This window comes from Syngnathus leptorhynchus, chromosome 14, assembly GCF_054491065.1.
Source record: "Syngnathus leptorhynchus isolate UIUO chromosome 14, UIUO_Slep, whole genome shotgun sequence".
Taxonomy (NCBI): domain Eukaryota; kingdom Metazoa; phylum Chordata; class Actinopteri; order Syngnathiformes; family Syngnathidae; genus Syngnathus; species Syngnathus leptorhynchus.
This window is the reverse complement of record NC_141208.1, coordinates 5,491,792-5,511,199: the sequence shown is the minus strand read 5'-3', so window position 1 is coordinate 5,511,199 and position 19,408 is coordinate 5,491,792. Positions and strand designations below refer to the sequence as shown.

Below are 19,408 nucleotides of genomic sequence, written 5' to 3'. Positions count from 1 at the left end.
GAGGGCAGACGAGCTCTCCATCTGGACCCCCCGCTCGCCGCAAAGGTCACGGGGCGACTCCGGCTTACATCGTCATTACAAAAGAAGCGCCGCCGTGAGCGGCCGCGGCGGGAGAAGGACACAATTTACCCCCGCCGTCGTCTTCGGGATGTAGCGCCCCGTAATCACGCCGTCCCGCTCAAAGCACACCGGGACGCCGAGCTGTCTTTTGTCCTTGAAGATGCGCTTGTAATGGAGGGCTGCACCCTCGCTTGCCTTTTCTCTTTTCGGCGGGAAGACTGCCTGCGCGGCTCCTTTCGCCTTCTGGTGGCGGGAAGAGGCAGGACAATCAACGCCTCGTAGCGCCTGGACAATGTTCCTTCACAAAGATTCTCACAGTACGTTTCTTTTTGTGATCGTGGCGTCCTCGGAGGTGTTTCTAAGCACGCATCGACGGACACGCGCTACGTCTCGGCACCTTATTCCGGGCCGGCCGGCCGAGTGTTAGTTGAGGGCCGCGGGCATGTGACGACAGGTTCAAACGCACTCTCACCTCGGCGAGAGTGTGAGCAGACGTCAGACGGAGGGCTGCCTTTTTTTGACAACGCCGTTGAAGTGCGCGCGTGTGTGCGTGCGGCCTTTCGAAAGGTGTCTTTGCCGACCCCATAAGTTCTTATTAGGGTCATCAATTTTGATTGTTTGCTATTTTTACCATGCATCAAGATCCTACGATTTCAAACTTGAGCTCAGACCTCTTTAAATGTGCATTTATTGAAACTGAGCAGCGTGTCTTTGCATGAATATGTTTATTGGTGTTGTGGCTTTTAAATACAACCCCCCCCCCCCTCGCCGACAAGCCCATAAAGCCGTCAGCCAGAGAGCAAACGTAGTCTGAGCATAAGGAGCGCCATGAAAGATGAACTCTGGTGCAAGGCTTTGTTCATTTTTTATTTATTTTTTACATGAAATGATTGTCAGAATCGATGAAATTATTGTTTTATGATCTCAGCTCGCTGCCGGCCTTTTTGAGGCGGCGGCGGCGTTTTATGGCTCCGACTTGATCCATTAAAATGACGGCCATATTTTAAAGAGAATCGTTTGCAAGACAGACACGGAAGACGGTTAAGACGCTCCCCAGGTCATTGTAAAACGGTTGTGGCTTTTTTTTTGCTTTGGCCCAAATGACGATTTGTCAAGTTTTTGATGTGAGCATGTCTCGCCGTGTTCTCCCCAGTGCTCAGTATTCGCGGCGCCCAGGAGGAAGAACCTCCCGATCCTCAGCTGATGCGTCTGGACAACATGCTGCTGGCCGAGGGCGTCGCCGGGCCCGAGAAAGGCGGCGGGTCGGCAGCTGCGGCGGCGGCGGCTGCCGCCACGGGGGGCATCGGCGCCGACAACTCGGCGGAACACTCCGACTACCGGGCCAAGCTGACGCAGATCCGACAGATTTACCACACGGAGCTGGAGAAGTATGAACAGGTAGGAGGGGCGACAAATTAGAGCGAGCGCTTCGTTGGCTCGGCCGGAGACGAGCGCAGCGAAATAAACTGATCGCATCAGCTGAATCATTTTATTATTTCATTAGCTTGAATTTCTTTTGGACCGATTCCAGCTGGACTCTACTGAAAGGCCAGACATGAAAGTCTTTTCCTTGTAACCATAACAAATACAGCTGATGGACACTTTCCACATCAAATCGACCATACCTCCACTTGAATTGGATAAGAGATCCATTTTCTTTATTGGGATGAATTGAAATGCCATTAATTAGGTGTGTCACCATTTCTATGGGAAAATCGTTTTTTGTTGAAAAGATGTGACTTGAAGTTGAACTAAAATGGAGATGCCGTGCGTATATACCGCATATGTCGTTGGCTTCGACGGATAGATTGATAGATGAAAGCGGTGCGGCGTTCCTTTGATTTCCAACGGACGGGTCAAAGCAGCTGCCACGCTCGATTGTGAATGTGTGTCGAGGTGCAGGTCAGAGGTCAGCCCGCCCTGACCTCGTCTGGCAAACTGACCTTTTCAAGAGGTGAATATGAGCTCAGTTTCCACAACATTAGGCACACCTGCGCCATCCAATGACAATGTTTTTTTTTTCTCTCTCTTGGAGGCGTCTAATTGAGCCTGCCGTATAAATAAATAAATAACATTTTTTGAAGCGGTTGATTAATTGTTTGGCACACCCCACACCACATGATAATCGGTCAGGATAATCTATCAGAAATGTTGGGCCTTTCCTGACTTTGATCGGAAGCAAAACGATTCTAATTTGGCCCAATCGTTGGTAGGCGGGACAACGAGTCTGCGCTTTTCAGTAAAGTTCTGTCCGTCACAGCGCCGCCGCTCTTCTCCAACGACTTGAACGTCTCGTCACTCTCGGGGTAGTCAAAGCGCCGTCGCGGCTTTGTCATCTTCTCCGGAGGACGGCGAGTCATCGCCGACTGTCAAAGTCAATATACACCTGCTCCTTTTTGTGTGTGTGTGTCACCGCGCTACCTCGCACCGCCACGCGCACGTATGACTGAGTTATGTCGGGCGTGCGTGCGTGCTAGCAAAACGGCTGCTCGGTGCGTCACTTTGACTGACGTAACCTCGGTGTTGACAAGCAGCAGACACCTTGCAGTCTCACGCGCTGACTGATTCAGGCAGGGAAGGAAGGAAGGAGACTTTTAAACGTCTTGAACGCTGAAAGCTTGCTGTCGTTTTCCGTTTGCCTTCACTTGTCTCCAAGTCGTCATTTTTTGTTGTGATGGCAAGCGCTCCAACGCCGGCGCCACCTTTGTTTGCCGTCATGCATGGTACGTTGCCTCGGCTGCTTGAATGTATGATCTTATTGTCCCGTTTAAAGGATATTCGAGTTTCCTTCTTGTGTGAAGAATGATTTAAAAGCTGTGTTTTAGCACTCAAGGGAAGGACATTTTCCGAATTTTCATTGAACTAAACATACTATCTGCTATTACATTATACAAAACAAATGAGCTAGGGTCACTCTTTGTGCAGGCGTGCAACGAGTTCACCACCCACGTGATGAACCTGCTGCGGGAGCAGTCTCGAACGCGGCCCATCTCGCCCAAAGAAATCGAACGTATGGTCAGCATCATCCATCGCAAGTTCAGCTCCATCCAGATGCAGCTCAAGCAGAGCACCTGCGAGGCCGTCATGATCCTGCGCTCGCGTTTCCTCGACGCCAGGTCCGCCTTTCCATCTTCGTAATATTATGGACAGAATTGAAATTTAAAAAAACAAAACTGAATTTAGAAAAGTTTAGTTAAAATGTTGATTGCTGTTATTTATTTATTTATTCATTTGTTTATTTGACTGGAAAAGTATACATCAATGAACATTTCTGTAGATGCACCAGAATTAGCAAAGAGGCTATTTTTCTTACGTAGTCCCTTAAAATATATTTTTCTCATCTGAATTTTGCTATCTTATTATTAAATGGCAATCATGGCTTGAAATTAATTTTGTGGTAGATGGGAGAAGAGCATCCCTGTCATTACCATGGCAACGCCTTGTCACTCCTCCATAATCTCTTATAAACAGTATTTATTATTTTTGTTACTGCAAAGCTATACAAGGAATGTTAACTAGTTGATTTTTGTTTTTCTGCTTTAGGCGAAAAAGGAGGAACTTCAACAAACAAGCAACAGAGATTTTAAACGAGTACTTCTACTCCCATCTCAGTAACCCTTATCCCAGTGAAGAGGCCAAAGAAGAGTTGGCCAAAAAATGCAGCATCACAGTGTCACAGGTGACCACCGACAACCCAAAAACTTGTTTTTATACCGTAAATATATATATATATACATTTCGGAATATTTACTACACCGGTCATCCCAGTGCAGGCAAGCACGAATGTCGATTCAGCAAAAAGTGTGCGTGTTGTAATCCAAGCACTCTGTGTGCTATGGAAAAAGGTCTCCAACTGGTTTGGAAACAAGAGGATCCGCTACAAGAAAAACATCGGCAAGTTTCAGGAGGAGGCCAACATGTACGCGGCCAGGACGGCCGTCAATGCCACCAGTGTGTCTGCGCACGGCAGCCAGGCCAACTCGCCCTCCACTCCCAATTCAGCAGGTAACAACACACACACACAGCGCTCCAGCACTGTTGGCCAAGATATTTATTTATCTTCCATTTCACCTAGCGCAGATGTTGACCTAAGCTCTTAAAGCTGGATGGTGTTGTCTGTGGCTCTCAGTGCGCTTTGGCCTTTTTTCTTGAAGTAACCCAGAAGGTGCACGGCTGTCCCTTTTGCCTCTTGCCTTTTTCAGCTGGCCATCTGACACTCATTTTCTTCTCTCTCACTCTGCATTATTGACCCTTTTGCTCTTAATTGTTCCTGCCTCTTGTCCGGTTGACCTCGTGCATGCCATTAAGCCGGCGAAAGGGCAAGCCGAGTCTTTTGTCATAAAGAGACGTCGGCCGCAGTATTGGATTAGCACCGGGTGTTGAAATCAAGTTACGCCCTGCTCGCTTTACATCTGGGCAGCTAAGGTCCATTAAAGGTCCGACGCTGTTCTTTGGGTCTTCCTGCAGATCAATTATGGCTTCCTTAATGAAATACATACTCACATGCCAGCGTACGTAACAAACATTGATAGAATCCACGAGGCAGGTTTGAACCTGGACTTCTGGGATGTTTTCCGTGCGGCTCCTCGTCAACTAACCAACCCCACTTTTGCTCGTGCGAGATCTTTGAAACTCCTTTTTCTATCTCTTCTTCTGGCTCTTCTTTTCCTCCTCTGCATCTGTCGTGCTCTCAGGTTCTGCTGGTTCCTTTAACATGTCAAACTCCGGAGACTTGTTCATGAGTGTGCAGTCCCTCAATGGGGACTCGTACCAAGGGGGGCAGGTTGGGGCCAACATACAATCCCAGGTAGGCGCCTCTCCGCTTTACAAGACGAGAACACGCTTGAATTGCAACTTGTATTCTTACAGTCCTCATCGTTGAGGTTCAACATTTCAATCTTGGAATGTTTTGGGATTAGAATGAGGCAACGCTTGCCCCGTCGTCTTTGCTTTGTAAGCCGGCCTCCGCTAATTGAGATGAACACAATAGCTCGACCTCCACCAAGACTCGGAGGTTGCGCTTTGCCTCCAGCGTTCCGTGATGGCGCCGACCATTGTCAAAGACTCGTTGAGTAGACGACGGCGGACAGTTCTGGAAATGGCGCAACACTTATCAGCACCCCTGACGCGCTTAGCTTAGCCGTAGCGTAGCCGCCGGCGTAGCGCACGGGCGACATGTTGCGACCTTGCCCCAGTGGACGCAGATGTCCGGCGCCGCGCTCAAGAGTGTTAGCAGTCTTCACCGAGAACTGAAGAAACACCACCCGTGGTGATTCTCTCGTTTGGTTTCAGTGCTTTTGGCAGCGTTCCTCAACACATCCGACACACACGCACACACTTTTTCTATTCAGATCAGCTCTGGAAACACCCGAGGTTGACCGTGAATATGCAAATGTGACAACTCTTAAAGGGGGTAAAGTGCTCTTCGGGGTTGCCCCCCCCCCATCACTCCGCCCACATCCAACCCCACATTCGGCGTAATGGATTATTTTTACGACTATGTCAGACTGCTCCGTGCAATTCCGCTAGAGGAAGGGAAGAAAAAAAGTTTGACTAAATGAGCCTTGAGTAGAGTCATTTGTAGTGGAACCCAAATGGCAGGTGTGCTTTTTCAAGCATAACCTGGCTGACTGCGCTGCCAAGAGCTGCAAAGTAGCTCCCAGTGAACATGGAAAATGGCTGTTTTCCAAAAAAAAAAAAGAAATTCGACTACTAAATGCCGTATTCATCACAGTGACTGCAGCCAAACAGGCTTTCATGTAAAAGTTCATCAACAGTTAACAAAATCATCATCTATCACGCCTTGCATCAATTTCCTTGAAAAAAAAAAAGATCGAGAGCGCCACCGCCACCTACTGTTGTGGATGTGCAATTACACTTGAATCATCTAAAAGTAAGCTCCCGAGCCCCCCCCCCCAAAGCAACACAGTCCGTTACGGCTTGCGACAGTACGGACAGATGACATTTCACCACTTTTTTATTTAATTTAGCTCACGAAAAGCACAAATGGTGCATTCCTAATTTGTCTCCTCATCATATCTTGTCCTTTTGCTGGTTATCAAGCTTGTACAAGCTTGCCATGCACTGATTGTGTCCTGTTTACGCTAGCCTTTCACTATCGCGTTGACCTTTCCAGCCGCACGCCACTCTTTGTTATCTGCACCTTTTGTCTGACCTGGGCTTTTATTATGTGTACCCCCCCACCCCACCCCCCCTACCAACCCCTCTTCCATTGTTCCAGGTGGATACCCTTCGCCATGTTATCAGCCAGACCGGAGGATACAGTGACAGCCTCGCCGCCAGCCAGATGTACAGTCCACAGGGCATCAATGTAAGTACGCCCGCACGGAAAGATGTCGCGCACGTCGTGCTGCCATCGCGCTCGGTTTGGGCTGCCCCCCCCCCCTCTTTCCCGCTTCTGGCTCCGGCCGTGCCCTGGGTGGCAGGCAATGAGGCAGCTAGCGGCCTGAATTCGCTGGACACGCTCCGAGTCTGTCGGGGGAAATTAGCGTTAGCGCGGCACCTGCAGTGGACGGGAACAAGGACACAGGTGTCATCCGAGCACAACAATGCAAAGCCATGTTTAACACCTCTTGTGCTTCACTTCTAGAGGTTTTAGAGTAGCGAATTATCGACACCAAGGTTTTCTGTTTGTTGATAACAAATTACACTACTTGTTATTCTTGTACAAAGAATCTGTGTTGACCCAAATTTGCTATTGTTCTGCCTTGGTGGATGATTTGGGAAAAAATAACAGGTATGGGAAAAGGCATAGATTTGAAATCAAGCTTCATTGCCATGACGACGGGAGCCGAACAAAGCCCGGGCATGACTACTCAGTGTTGTTAACTTTGATTTGTCACATTTTGGCAGTTTAGTACAGTTTATTCCCACTTTCAATAACAAAAGATCGACTCGGTTGCAACAGAACCTTTGTCTTCTCGCGATGTTAACGAAACACAATAAAGCTTTTGTAAGTGTTCTAGCCCGGCTGGGCCGGGCCGGGCTAGGCCAGGCACGGCGGCAGCGGGACCGGAGGCGCTGTGTTAACATGTATATCCACAGCGACAGGCGGCGCGGCGCTGAACAGAATCAATACGACAGTCGCGGGGACAGAGGGAGAGGGGCTTTGGGCTAACAGTCCAAGCACATTGCCCCGATCATTCATCTAGTCAAACAGCCGCACTGACAAGGCTGCAACAGCCCTCGCGCGCGCTATAATAAGAACACGCACGCACGCACGCATGGAGATAGACGCAACGCGCAACAGGCTCAACGGGGTGTCCCACCTCGAGTCTGGCTCGACCCCACTGCAATTATTGACCAATCATTACGATCAAAGCAGATGTCTTTCTTTGGAGATAGGCCAAAGAGAAGCTAACTAGCAGTAGGTTTGGAGGAAATGGGTTGAAATATGAATCAAAAGCCATACAGTTCATGTTTTATTGTGTCACACAACAAAGCGTTTCATTTGTCCTGAGTATACATCCAAGATTCATATGCAAGTTTTTTTTGAAAGCGCCTGAAGGTAGTTTTAAAATCTAAACAAGGATGTTAGTTGGAGATGACATATCATGTCCTTGTTCATTTCATGTTAAGCTACGTGATCCAAAACAAAACAGGCAGCCGCCGTATTTTATTTGTTTTAACACAAATCCAGATGAAATAATACCAACATGTAAAATTTAATAAGCAACCACTCTACATTGACGAGTTTGATCTTTTCCCCCAATTTTGTATTCTTGTGTAATTTCTGCAAAATATATTATTTCATCCCACATTCCAAATTTGGAAGAATGACGTTCACTTATCTTGAATAAAAAATAAAATAGCAAAACGTTTTTTTTTTTTAAATGAAACTTTAAAACAAAAAGGTAGTCTGGAGCATCACCTAAATGTATATTATTATTATTAACATTATTATTATTTTTTATTATATTTTATTCAAATCATATTTTGCCATTCTTTCCTAAATGCTTTTTATTCAATATATTGTCACACCCTACATCCAAATAATTAATTACATTAAAAAAGAAAAAAGTAGCATGAACAACAATATTTATTATTAATTTACATTGACAAAAATTCTACCTGTCTTCCTAAAGAGTATCAATTTATTTACCATTCATGACAGTGTTATTTTATCCTATTTAGGGCCCAACCTTTTTTATTTTTTTATTTTTAAAGAGCAAATATATAGTCCTGTGTAGCAAAGATGAATGTCGATATTTTTGACGTTTCCAGTGAAAATGCATTGCGAGGAGCTGAGTAGTGAACGCTTTTACTTTTGGCTGCCTCACCTTCCTTCTCCTTTCATCCTTGAACAACAATTGTCCCTCCGCAAATTGCTGGTGGGCGTCGTTGCCTCTCCCAGAAAGCCAAGAATGTTTTGTACCTTCCGTTTTTTTTCTTTTTTTTTTCCCCTCGCCGCTCGATTTTGAATGACATGACAGGCAGCCTGTACGCTAAATAACAGGCTTTGGGAAATAAGCGGCGGCTGAAAAGCACGTCCCCATTTTCACTTAATAGTAGTTGAAATTGCAATTGATGTCACTAATGGTCCTTAGTCAACCTTTGAAATGATTCTAAAAGAGATTTTTTCAATTATTATTATTGTTAGAATGTATTTTTTCATTCTGACATATATGAATGTGTGTGCGTGTATTTGGGCTCTTTGGTTACTTTCAAATGATGTCCAGGGACACCACGCACAAATCTATTTTTAATATAAAATCTTTTTATATTGAGTGTGCATGTGTGTTGTTTGTCTGTAAAGCGTACAAACCAAGCCTGTTGTTGGGACAGATGCATTTTGTGTTTTGATTCTATTTTCTCTGGGGATTTTTTTTTTTTTCATGTATTGTAGAAATTCATAGCAATTTCTTTTCCACTGTAGCCACACAGGAGAAAATTCTATTGAGATAAACAATAATGATGTTTCATATAATTTTAAGTTATTGATCTTGATTTGTTTGTATATTTTAATTATTTGCTTTTATATATTCAATTTTACATTGTATAGGTATTAGATGCTGGTATGCTATTTGTTTTACAGCATGTAGTGATTGTGGACAGTACAAAGGAAACATATTTAGTGTGTGTGTGTGCTTGTTATATTTTAGTCATTATTAATTTAGTATATCTTGTATGTCTATATCAATTTTAATATTTTAGACATCTTAGATTTGGTATTGATTTTGTTTGAAGACATTTGTTACATTTTTATGATTCATTTTAAATCTATTTAATTTGATTGAATTTTTATATGTTACATTTGTGCTTTTATTCTACATATATTTGTTTTCATGATTTATATCTTCATTTTTGCTATAGATGTGTTAGATTTGTAATAAGAAATATTATGGTGCATACAAACACACAAAAATAGATATGTAGACATAAATATATAGTGGAGAGATATTGTAGTTAAATCTTCTTGCATTAACTTTGTATATGTTTATTGTTTTGGATATTAATTTGTTTATTCCTGTATATTTATTTGATATTGTGTCATGCTTAATAGCAGCACGGATTTTTTTTTCGTATTTATTTTTTTAACGACAGATCCAATTGCAGTGATGTCGTCAATGTGCCGCTCAGAGTGACTAGGGATCAATGTTTGCGCAGTATCTGGCGATGGCTATGATACGCGGGGTGCTATTAACAAGCTTTATACCCCGCAGGTCCTCCTCTTTCACTCTTTGCTGTGCAGTTAAAAGCTCTCCCGCCTTTTGTTTCCAGACGAACGGCGGCTGGCAAGATGCTCCGACCCCTTCGTCGGTGACATCACCCACGGAAGGACCCGGAAGCGTTCATTCGGACACCTCCAACTGAATCCGTCCACCCTGCCGCCGTCACCTGTATAAAAAGCAGAACTGACCTTCACAGTATTAAAAACAAAGGAGTTGACGATGCCGCTGTGGGCAGAGGAGGAGGAAAAGCCCAAACCACAAAGAAAAACAACTCTGCTTGTAACCATGGACATTTGGGATACAAACAATGAAATTCAAAATCAGCGGAGAGGTTTGTACAGCGTTCACACACACACACACACACACACGTTCTCTTCTATTGGATTCCGAGGGCTGGGCTTACTTCTCCATCAACCGTTTCCACATCCGGTGCAGCCAACGCTAAAGTAAATAAACCCGAGCGTCGGTTGCTTTTAGTCGTCGTTCTATCTCTCAGCCACTCCGAGAAGGAAGAAAGTAGAAAAAACGTCAGTGATCGGGAATTTGTTTTGCAAAAAGTTGTCTTTGCGAGCAAGAGGCACATCTTCTTACTTATTCTACATTTTGTTGTCTCTCACCTATTCTATTCTATGGTACGCCATTTTAGACTAATATTGCTCAGTTGTTTACAATGTGTGCTTGATCCGAGTATGTCCATCCCCCCCCCCCCCCCCCCCAAAACCCCTCGCCTGTGTCTCCGGCGTCTTTGAACCCAGTTTGTGTCGGGACATGTCCGCCTCTAAGGTAACCCTGTGAAGTATGTTATCTGTAAAACAATAAAGAAATACTTGTCATCACGTCCGACAAGTTTGACGTCATTCATTTCGTCGGACGAATTTTCTCATTTGGAAAACATGAAAGAGAAATGTTTTGTACATAAAGTGGCCGTGCTTTTCACTAAAACTAAAATTGGAAGAAAAAAAAAGTTAAAAATGTAAAATAAAAACAAAAGTGCTTAATGAAAGACGATATCTTGATATATATTTATCCAGGACATTTCTAACTGAGTTTGCGTTTGACGACAACGAACCACTATTTAATCTATTTAAACGGGGAAGTCGTTATGTTAATGGAGTTGTACACGTGCACCGCAAAGCTCCATCCACAGATGCTCACCACCAAAGGAACAACTTGCTGAGGACACAAAAAAAAGAAATCAACAACAAAAATATGTGACAATATGTGATGTGGATTTATTCGATTGTGTTCTTTTCCGGTTGTTGATTTGATGTGTTTTCTAACCATCTATAAAAAAAAAGAAACTTTTTTTGTTTGTGATCTGCTCAGATTTTTGTTTTGTTTTTTTGTCTATTTTTTTCTATTGTTACACATCATGTAGGCACTTGCTTTTCATCGCTTCACCGCCACTCGGAAACTAGCTACCATTGTACTCGACTTGTTTTGTCCAAAAGTGTTCTTGGCGCATTAAAAAAAGATGACGTGATACAGCGATGCATCAGAAGTCAGCATAATGTCAACATCATGAAAGAATCCTTTGTAAATGTGCTCATTCATCTCAGCCTTATGAAAACAGGAAGTGAGCCGAGGTTACGCACTGCAAGGAGACCTTCTCCTTTTATGGCTCAGCATCTCGCTCCTCGTAATTACTCCTGTCTGACTTAATGGCACACGTTAGACTCACTGACAAAAAAAAACATTTGCCTGTTTCATTTTAGCGCTTGCTTTTTTAAAAGAAGCTTTTAGAGTTTAAATTTCCATTGATCATCTGTTTTCTATGCTTTCGTTTGCACTTACAAGACATATATGTTTTTTTTTCTTTTTCTCTGAAAAGCACATTGTTTGTTTTTTTACTGTACTTTCTTTTTGTCACATCCCCTGCCCCTCCATAAAGTCTAGTATGAAATCTTTTGAAAGGTTTTTGCATAACTTAATACATCCTGTTCACCAGATTGTACAATAAATTACTACAAAGAAGATGCCCAGTAGGCCACCACCAAGGCATAGTTTAACCTTCTGAACTGTTGTTTTTTTTTTTTTACTGCTTAACTACCAGGACTGACCTGTGAGGGGCAGCATGGTGCCACAGAACCCCCTCCTCCCCCAGATTGCAGAAAAATCCAACAAAGAAATCGAAACACTTAGGCTAACTTTAAGCTTTTCTGGTAATTTACTTAAATTTGCCGCGACCACTGGTGAACGCAAATTTTGAATCTGAGTTGGCTTTGTGTCTCTGAATGTGTTTTTCATGCCGATTTAAAAAATGTGGTCACTTTTTTTCTTGCACATCAGGATTTTGAGATGTTTTCCCTTTTAAGTTTGATCTCTAAAAGCTTGCGCAGAACAGATTTCACTTTGCATGCTAATTTAATGCTGCAACTATTCAGACAAAAATCCACTTGTTGCTGAACCTAATCCTTAATTCATAAATATTACCAAACATATTACTCTATTACATGTCATATTCTTATTTTATGAAAATCTGATGTGCTTGAGAAAAATGAAGGCGGATTTGGAATCAGCACAAAAAATTAATCTAGAAATGTTGTTTTTGTTACATCTGTGATGCAAACACTTTGTAAATATTTGAAAAAATGGATATTCACCTTTATCCGGTTTTGCAGGACAATTTCATGAGGTTCTTGCCTGTCGCGTCCCTCCCCACGGTGTCACGATAATCTATTTGGTCATTATGCGTGCAATCCTGCCAAGAAACACACAAACAAACAGTGATGAAACCACAAGAATAACAACAAAGCACAATAATGGCCCCATCCATGCCAGATTGTCCCCCACACAACAGTGCTGACATTATCGGCCAGGACAGTCGCATGTCCGACAGAATTACTTTCAGCGCAAGTGAATATTCATAATTGGCCCGGCGACGGGGTGAGGGGAGAAGGTAGCAGTTGGCGCTGAAGTCTGCAGACGGTCACAGGCCTTGACTGCTGAGTGAGTGTGAAATGCCAGAGCCAGACTGCTGGCCCGCGCCCCGAGGGGCACCGAAGAAGCCTGCCCGCCTGCGACGACGACGCGGGCGTCAAAAACAATTGTGACAAGGCCTCGTCCCAACACGTCTTTTTGGCCTCTGTGCCATGTGGCTCACCGCAAAGACACAAAGCTTTTGTGGGCTGCTCGCCATTATTAACTTGACAGAGCAAGAGCAATGGATAACACAAAAAAGATTGTAACACACTCTTGTATATGTTAAGTCCCACAATATTCATTGACAATCATGCCCAAAGGTTTAGATTTATAAAAGTAACCCAGAGCTCTCGCTCTCTGTAGGCATAAAAAGCAGGATTTTTAGAGGACTTGATATTTAGTCACATTCGCCTCCCAAAAAAAAACAAGGCTCAGCTTCATTCAAATTTGTCAAACTAAGTAGTGTGCCGCCATCTAGTGGTCAACAGTGGGATCAAATGCAATATAAACAAAACTAAAAAGAAATCATAAACTACCCCTCCCTCAAAAATAATCCTTGCATTAACTGGACTGAGAATACAGAGAGAGGTGGTTTACTGTGTGTTATGCTAAGATAAAATCCTTTATGGAACCCCAGAAAGGAGATTCAAGTATTTTTAGTAGATTTTATGTAGGGCAGTGTTGTAGTTGTCCTCATCTGATGTGACTTTTTAAACATCGCTTATGATTTTCAAAACTAACAATTTTGTTATGTCATGTGCTAGTGCGTCACCTCCATCAAAATGTATATGGAACCACATTGTGATTAAAGTTATCCGGAGGAGGATGATAATTTTTCACGCTTGTTGGTAGATTTTGTCACTTTGGCGTGGTTTTAAGTCCTCCTTGTCCCTCCGAGGTGATGGCGCTGTGCGTGGGCTGATTGAACGCAAATGTTGATGTTGACATCTGCCTCCGCAGATGCCGTCATTGCGCCGTGTATAATTACAGCTGCTGCTATGGAGGAGGAAGAGATGGGGTGGATGGCCCAGACACCTTGTCTGATGAGGAGGAGGATGGTGGTGCTGAAATGAGTGGCCATGATGAGGCCCCAGGTGATGAGTGCAATATTCACTCGTTTGCACCCTGCCACACAAAGAATGTCCATTTAAATGTGGTCACTGCCTCAGAAAATGGCTGCAAGTCTCATTTCATGGCGGCAAAGTGGAGGCCATGTTTAGGCATGTGCAGGACAATCAGTAGTGGTTTTTGGCAGGTCACGTGGGGGTTAGGGTTCGGGTCAGGCTTTTTTAAGGCGCCCCCCGATTTTAAACGGTTATCATGTCTTCATAGATATATTTATAGAGGATATTTCTCGTCCTAGAAAAAAATAGGTCATTATAGAGGTGGATATGCTTACTACTGGCATTTGACATTTAGACCATGAAAAATAAGTTTGTCCTGAATTCTTTTAAAAAAGGTGGACTAGTCTAAAAGATTAATTTGTTGATTGTATCCCTGCATCGAGCAGAAATTGTCGTCACTAGCCGAACGTCAACTCCGTCGTAAACCGAGGACCCGACGTTATTACTATTCTTGACATGGTGACGCATCTGTCAAAGAGTAAGTGCGCCTCTAGCGGCATGTGACAGTATGGCAGTCTGCTGCATTGCAAATGGAAGCGACTGAGGAGAGCAGGAGGGAGGGGATCCAACTCACACGCAAACATTCGTTCAGGCCCTCCTCTCCTCTCCACGCAGCTTGCCAAGTTCTGGAAGCTTGCATGACCACTTTACGGATAAAAAAGCAACATGGCAGACGTGTTCCAAACCGAGGGGGGAAGCGGCGGGATTGTGGTAAGAAAAGCGCAAGTGAACGTGCAAATGATCGCAGCCACCGTAAACTTTGCAGCAACTTGCCTTGCAAACTTTACGGCTCTGCACATTTATTTTGCATGTATATTCGAGTTGCACAACTTAACGAGCAAAGAGGCAACACGCGAATGAATCGTCTCCCCCCCCCCTTTCTACCCCCCTTTCCACCCCCCTCTGCATAGATTGACGATAACTGGCCAGGTTACAGTTTAGACCTCTTCAGCTATCCAGAACACTACGCCGGGGATCTCCAATGTGTCGTCGTCCCGCATGGAGTCATCATGGACAGGTAAGCGTGTTAACACTTTCTATTAGTCCTCCAAAGATATGAAGTGCATATTTTGATCTCTAGCTCTATTCTTAAAACAACTCTCGCGGTGGACCTCCTTAGTTTGTGTATCTAACGCCGATAGTGGAAGATGACAGGCGATCGATGACAAGACTTCAAAGTGCATATTTTGATCATGTGAGAAAATCCATTTTTGTTCGGTACACGTTTGCAGACTCATGACCACACAGTATCACGCGGACAGTCTTTCTTATGAACTTTCAGTTCGACTGAGTCAAATCTACAAATCTGTGATTCCTTTCAAAGCATTCTGTGCCTCAAAAGATCTCATTAGGTGCCCGGTTAGCCCCTTAGGGCGTCTCTGGAGTGCCAATCAACTTTGAAATGAAACAACCCAGGAGCATCTTATAAAATATGTCAGAATTATCGATGTGGTGGTGAGGATTCATTTGCAGTCTGGGTGCTCTACAAGTATATGAGGCAATTTGGAAATTTTATTTTATAACTCCAAAATGTGTGTTGTGGTAAATCTGTCTGTCAACATGCTTCCCCGTGACTCCACTAGAATAGGACAACATAGATGAACAAATGCTTCCTTTGAATCGGTGAGGAAATTGTCATTTACTGGGCCAGACTGTGAAGGAACTCTGTGCTTTTTGCTTCTCAGGACTGAACGTCTAGCTCGGGACATCATGGACGACTTGGGTGACCACGACATTGTGGTGCTCTGCGTGCTAAAAGGTGGCTATCAGTTCTGCGCCGACCTGGTGGACAAGATCAAGGCGCTAAGCTGTAACTCGGACCGCACCATTCCCATGAGAGTCCATTTCATCCGTCTCAAAAGCTACCAGGTGAGAGCTTCAATAGGTTCCTTCTAAAATTCTTTTATGGTAGTTGCTTGTCTTGTGATAATGCACATGACTCTCACGACCCTGTCTTAATATAACTAGTCCTGTTGTAAAATTCCCAATTGAGAGATGAAAACTCATAAAGACTTTTCTGGCTTTTCCTCAGAATGATCAGTCCACAGAAGACCTTCACATACTTGGAGCAGAGGACTTGTCCTTTTTAGCCGGAAAGGTAATATTATTATGAATAACTTATAACGTGAGCGACATGACGAGGAGAAAAATGTTTTTGTGTGTGTTTACTTGGGTCTGACCAATGAATTAGCCAGACCATTTAATCAGACAATACTATCTGTTTAAAATCAGCAAAAAAAAATTGAGAAATTGGATTTAGTTCTCCTTAAATTTGAATTCTTCCCACTTACCATAAAGCTTTTGGACCATTGTGTCCATTCCAACTCTGTTCCCAGTGTGGTGTGGAATTGCGCATTTAATGCCTCAAATAGCAGCAGTCACTTGAGAAATGGAAATACATTTTCCCTTCTTGGTGAGCAAGCGTTGCTGTACTGACAGCTCGTGGCCTTTAGAGGGCAGCATTTCCTCTCGTTTGCAACCTCTCCTGGAGAAATGTTCACTGTGTCGATTAAAAGGACACAATTCTACAACGATTTCAAAAAATCTGAGCATATATAGAGAAATTCAACCATTCACATTTACACTAAGTGGGAAGTTGAGCAAGTGAGCCATTACAACATCACTGACACTTGAGACATCAGAAATGCGAAACTATGCCTGCCAGGGCTCCCTCTTGTGGTCGAAAGGAAGACAAAAGTGGCATCCATAAAATGTAAAAAAAATAAATAATTGTACTTATCTAATGTACAGTATTGTGTATACATGGCTTGAGTTGTGACTTCAAAATTTTGCTGTTAATTTGTCAGCAGGATTACGCAAAGCATTAAAAAAAAAAAAGGAAGAGGTGGTGCAATGTCAAGGAAAAACTATTTGTGAGGCGTTTCAGTCTAAAATGTTGACTAATGTTTTAATTTTACCCTAAGGTGAGGCGTTGACTTGAGAAGTTTCATGTATGTGTGAGTCATGTCTTAGGGTTAAAAAAAAATGGATATTTCCATCATGAGGCATGAAAGAACAGAGCACTGTGAATTTTCATTTTTATTTCATGTGTATGTGTGCTTTTGTGTGCACTGACTAGTTCTGACAAGATTGTGTGTACATCAGCTGATTTGAACGCACACATGCAGTGTATAATAAATTGGTGAATTGCTCACTTGACTTGTTTGTATTTTGAGTGTGCTTGTGAAATCTCCCGAGCTCCTTTTTTGTGACACGCAGGCTTACGTTTGAAAAAAAATGCAAGCGAGTTCTCCAGGAAGAAGTGAGCCAAAGCGTGTGGGAAGAGGCCGTAATGACGTAGTGTTTCCCACTCATGTAAAAATGGCTCAAACCAGGGTTATGTACATTTGTTTTGATTTCATTTTGACTTTGTTAAATTTACTTCATTAGCATTTTGAGGAGGTTTGTCCATTTTTATTGTTTTTTGTTTTCATTGTGCCAGTTTGTAAATGTTTCTAACTAAATTGTTTTCTTCCCCTCCCCGGTTTCTCGCTCTCGCTGACCTGCCCTCACAAGAACGTGCTGATTGTGGAGGTGAGTCAACTGTGGTTTTCAACCCCCCCATGTCCTGACAAAGATGCCATTTCAGGTCAAGGGAAACCAACTCAAGTTTTCCTTTTGAAATGTTTGGAGATGCAGTACACATGGAGAAAAGTACGCTGGCCATCAGCGACATTTCCAATCCGACATTTTCCAATATGTCACCGCAGATATTTATCCATATTTGAGAGTTCTGTCACTTCAAAATAATGTAACTTAAGCTAAATCATCTTCTGAGGGTGAAGAACAATTTTTCATTGTTGTGATTGTACATTGTCACACTTTCACTTCCCCGTCCGTCGTTTTGTGGTAGAAGACGTGAAGTTTGTTTTTGTTGATTTTGTTTTGAGAGGCTCCTCCTGACAGCTTACGTAAGAACGACCCGTTTGACAAACTCCTCCCTGCTTGTTACCGTGTGAAATTAATCAGCTCTCGGCCTGGAAATTCCTGGTGCTTTCTCAATCCTGTTCTCAATTCCGTCTCACTTGCGCCACTCAGGGCATTATCGGCACCGGCAAGACCCTAAAGGCTCTCCTGAAGCACGTGGAGGCCTTCCAGCCTAAAATGATCAAAGTCGCAGGGTGAGTTATGACAAAAGCGGCCCCGCTTTGTGAATCACTCACTTTCCGCCTCGCAGTCTAGACAGTCGACGGAGCCAATAAATAACACAGGTGGTAGCGTTTCCAAAAATTTGATACACTTTGTTCGCATATGCAAGAGCGTCAATATTGTGTCTGTCCTTCAGATTGCTGGTGAAGAGGGTGCCTCGAAACATCACCAGCCTCCCCAACTGTACGCATTTGACCTTACGTGTAAATGAGTCAATGGCTCATTCATATTTCAAACACGCACTTGAACCATTTTGTGTCTGAGTCAGTGAATGAAAATGAAAATCCTTAACGGGACGCCGCGTTCCCGTTTCATTTCAGATGTCGGCTTTGAGATTCCTAATCGCTTCGTGGTTGGATATGCTTTGGACTACAATGAGTATTTTCGAGACCTCAATGTAAGTGAGCGGATTTCAGTGCTTGTTTCCGAATTGCTGTGTTAAGCATGCTCGGAAATTCAGCAATTATTGCAAATGAGAATATCCTGGAGTAAACAGTTTCATTAAGCAACACAAACCTCTGAAAATTTGACACAGGCCTGAAATTCCAGAAGTGGTCATAGTGAAATTCTCCTATTAGCCCAAAAGGAACCAGATTGTTGATGCACTCACTCATTTTTTACTTTTATTGACTTCGTTTTTCTTTCCCTCCCCCTTTGCTGCAGCATATCTGTGTGATTAGCGACAGTGGCAAGATGAAGTACAAAATATGAGGGAAGGAAGACTCAGATTTCATCTCAAACTTTTAACCTACTACAGCTGCTACGGAGAAGTTTGTTGTCCTCCGACATTCCTTCTGTCAAATGACCACTGAACAGTTTGCCTTCCGACTCATCATTCTGGACATTAAAAACTACTTTTTAATAGGAAATAATGTTTTGGGGAGGAAAGGTCAAAGAAAAGGCTAAAGTATGCTGGAGGGCAAAAATATTTTCATCCAATATTTTGTTGTAATTCAGATTTATAAGCTTTGGAAGTGAAATGCTGCACTCATGATCCTCTTTTTCTTCGTGAAGTGAGGGACTTGGAATAACCCAGCTGAACGTGAGTGATAAAGGAAATGAGCCTCCCAAATGTGAAACAGAAACACATTTTTAAGTGGGAAATGTTTCGTAAAAACAGGACTCATCTCATTATCTTGGAAAGTTTTATGAATAATTTTGACAATTGTTTTTTTAGACACACTGACCTCTCTTTTTTTTTTAGTGCTATGTTAATCTTGGATTTTCTTAATACTTGATCAACTTATCTGAGCAGTTGTGTGTTTTATATCAAAACACTAAAAGACTGTTTGTAAATGAGTTTTCTATGTATTAAAACACCTTGAGTCGGTTTATTAACAGTGGGTCATGAATATTATATTACAAAAAGCATCCTCAATTTTTTTTTTCCCCCAAGTTCAACTCTATTGTGGAGCAAAGTCGGATGACAATACTAGAATAGAAAATAGAGGTTGCCCACAA

General features: G+C 43.1%; 2 protein-coding genes across 3 annotated transcripts in view; both read left to right on the top strand.

The window, feature by feature from the left end:
• LOC147046189 (pre-B-cell leukemia transcription factor 1) overlaps nt 1-11,560 on the top strand; it is a 43,019-nt gene extending 31,459 nt beyond the window's left edge. Inside the window, exons 4-10 of one of the 2 annotated variants that reach the window (XM_085930657.1) lie at nt 1,214-1,458; nt 2,986-3,176; nt 3,604-3,739; nt 3,906-4,065; nt 4,755-4,867; nt 6,302-6,391; nt 9,802-11,560. In XM_085930657.1, coding sequence (XP_085786783.1) covers nt 1,214-1,458; nt 2,986-3,176; nt 3,604-3,739; nt 3,906-4,065; nt 4,755-4,867; nt 6,302-6,391; nt 9,802-9,894 — 1,028 coding nt within the window. In that variant the 3' untranslated portion in view covers nt 9,895-11,560. The remainder of the gene's footprint in view (nt 1-1,213; nt 1,459-2,985; nt 3,177-3,603; nt 3,740-3,905; nt 4,066-4,754; nt 4,868-6,301; nt 6,392-9,801) is intronic. The other variant, XM_085930658.1, reaches the window with a different exon arrangement.
• A 2,721-nt stretch (nt 11,561-14,281) lies between these two features.
• prtfdc1b (phosphoribosyl transferase domain containing 1b) lies at nt 14,282-19,295 on the top strand. Its single transcript, XM_085929696.1, has 9 exons — nt 14,282-14,509; nt 14,710-14,816; nt 15,484-15,667; nt 15,831-15,896; nt 17,315-17,332; nt 17,837-17,919; nt 18,084-18,130; nt 18,268-18,344; nt 18,611-19,295. Exons 1-9 carry the CDS (start codon nt 14,465-14,467, stop codon nt 18,656-18,658), a joined length of 675 nt encoding a protein of 224 aa, XP_085785822.1. The 5' UTR covers nt 14,282-14,464; the 3' UTR covers nt 18,659-19,295.
• Nucleotides 19,296-19,408: the final 113 nt, after the last annotated feature.

Excerpts from the sequence above, each read along its gene's own strand:
- prtfdc1b (XM_085929696.1), top strand. The coding sequence starts at position 14,465 with ATGGCAGACGTGTTCCAAACCGAGGGGGGAAGCGGCGGGATTGTG. Across the intron at positions 14,817-15,483 it reads CATGGAGTCATCATGGACAG|GACTGAACGTCTAGCTCGGG; the intron begins GTAAGCGTGTTA and ends TTTGCTTCTCAG. Across the intron at positions 18,131-18,267 it reads CATCACCAGCCTCCCCAACT|ATGTCGGCTTTGAGATTCCT; the intron begins GTACGCATTTGA and ends GTTTCATTTCAG.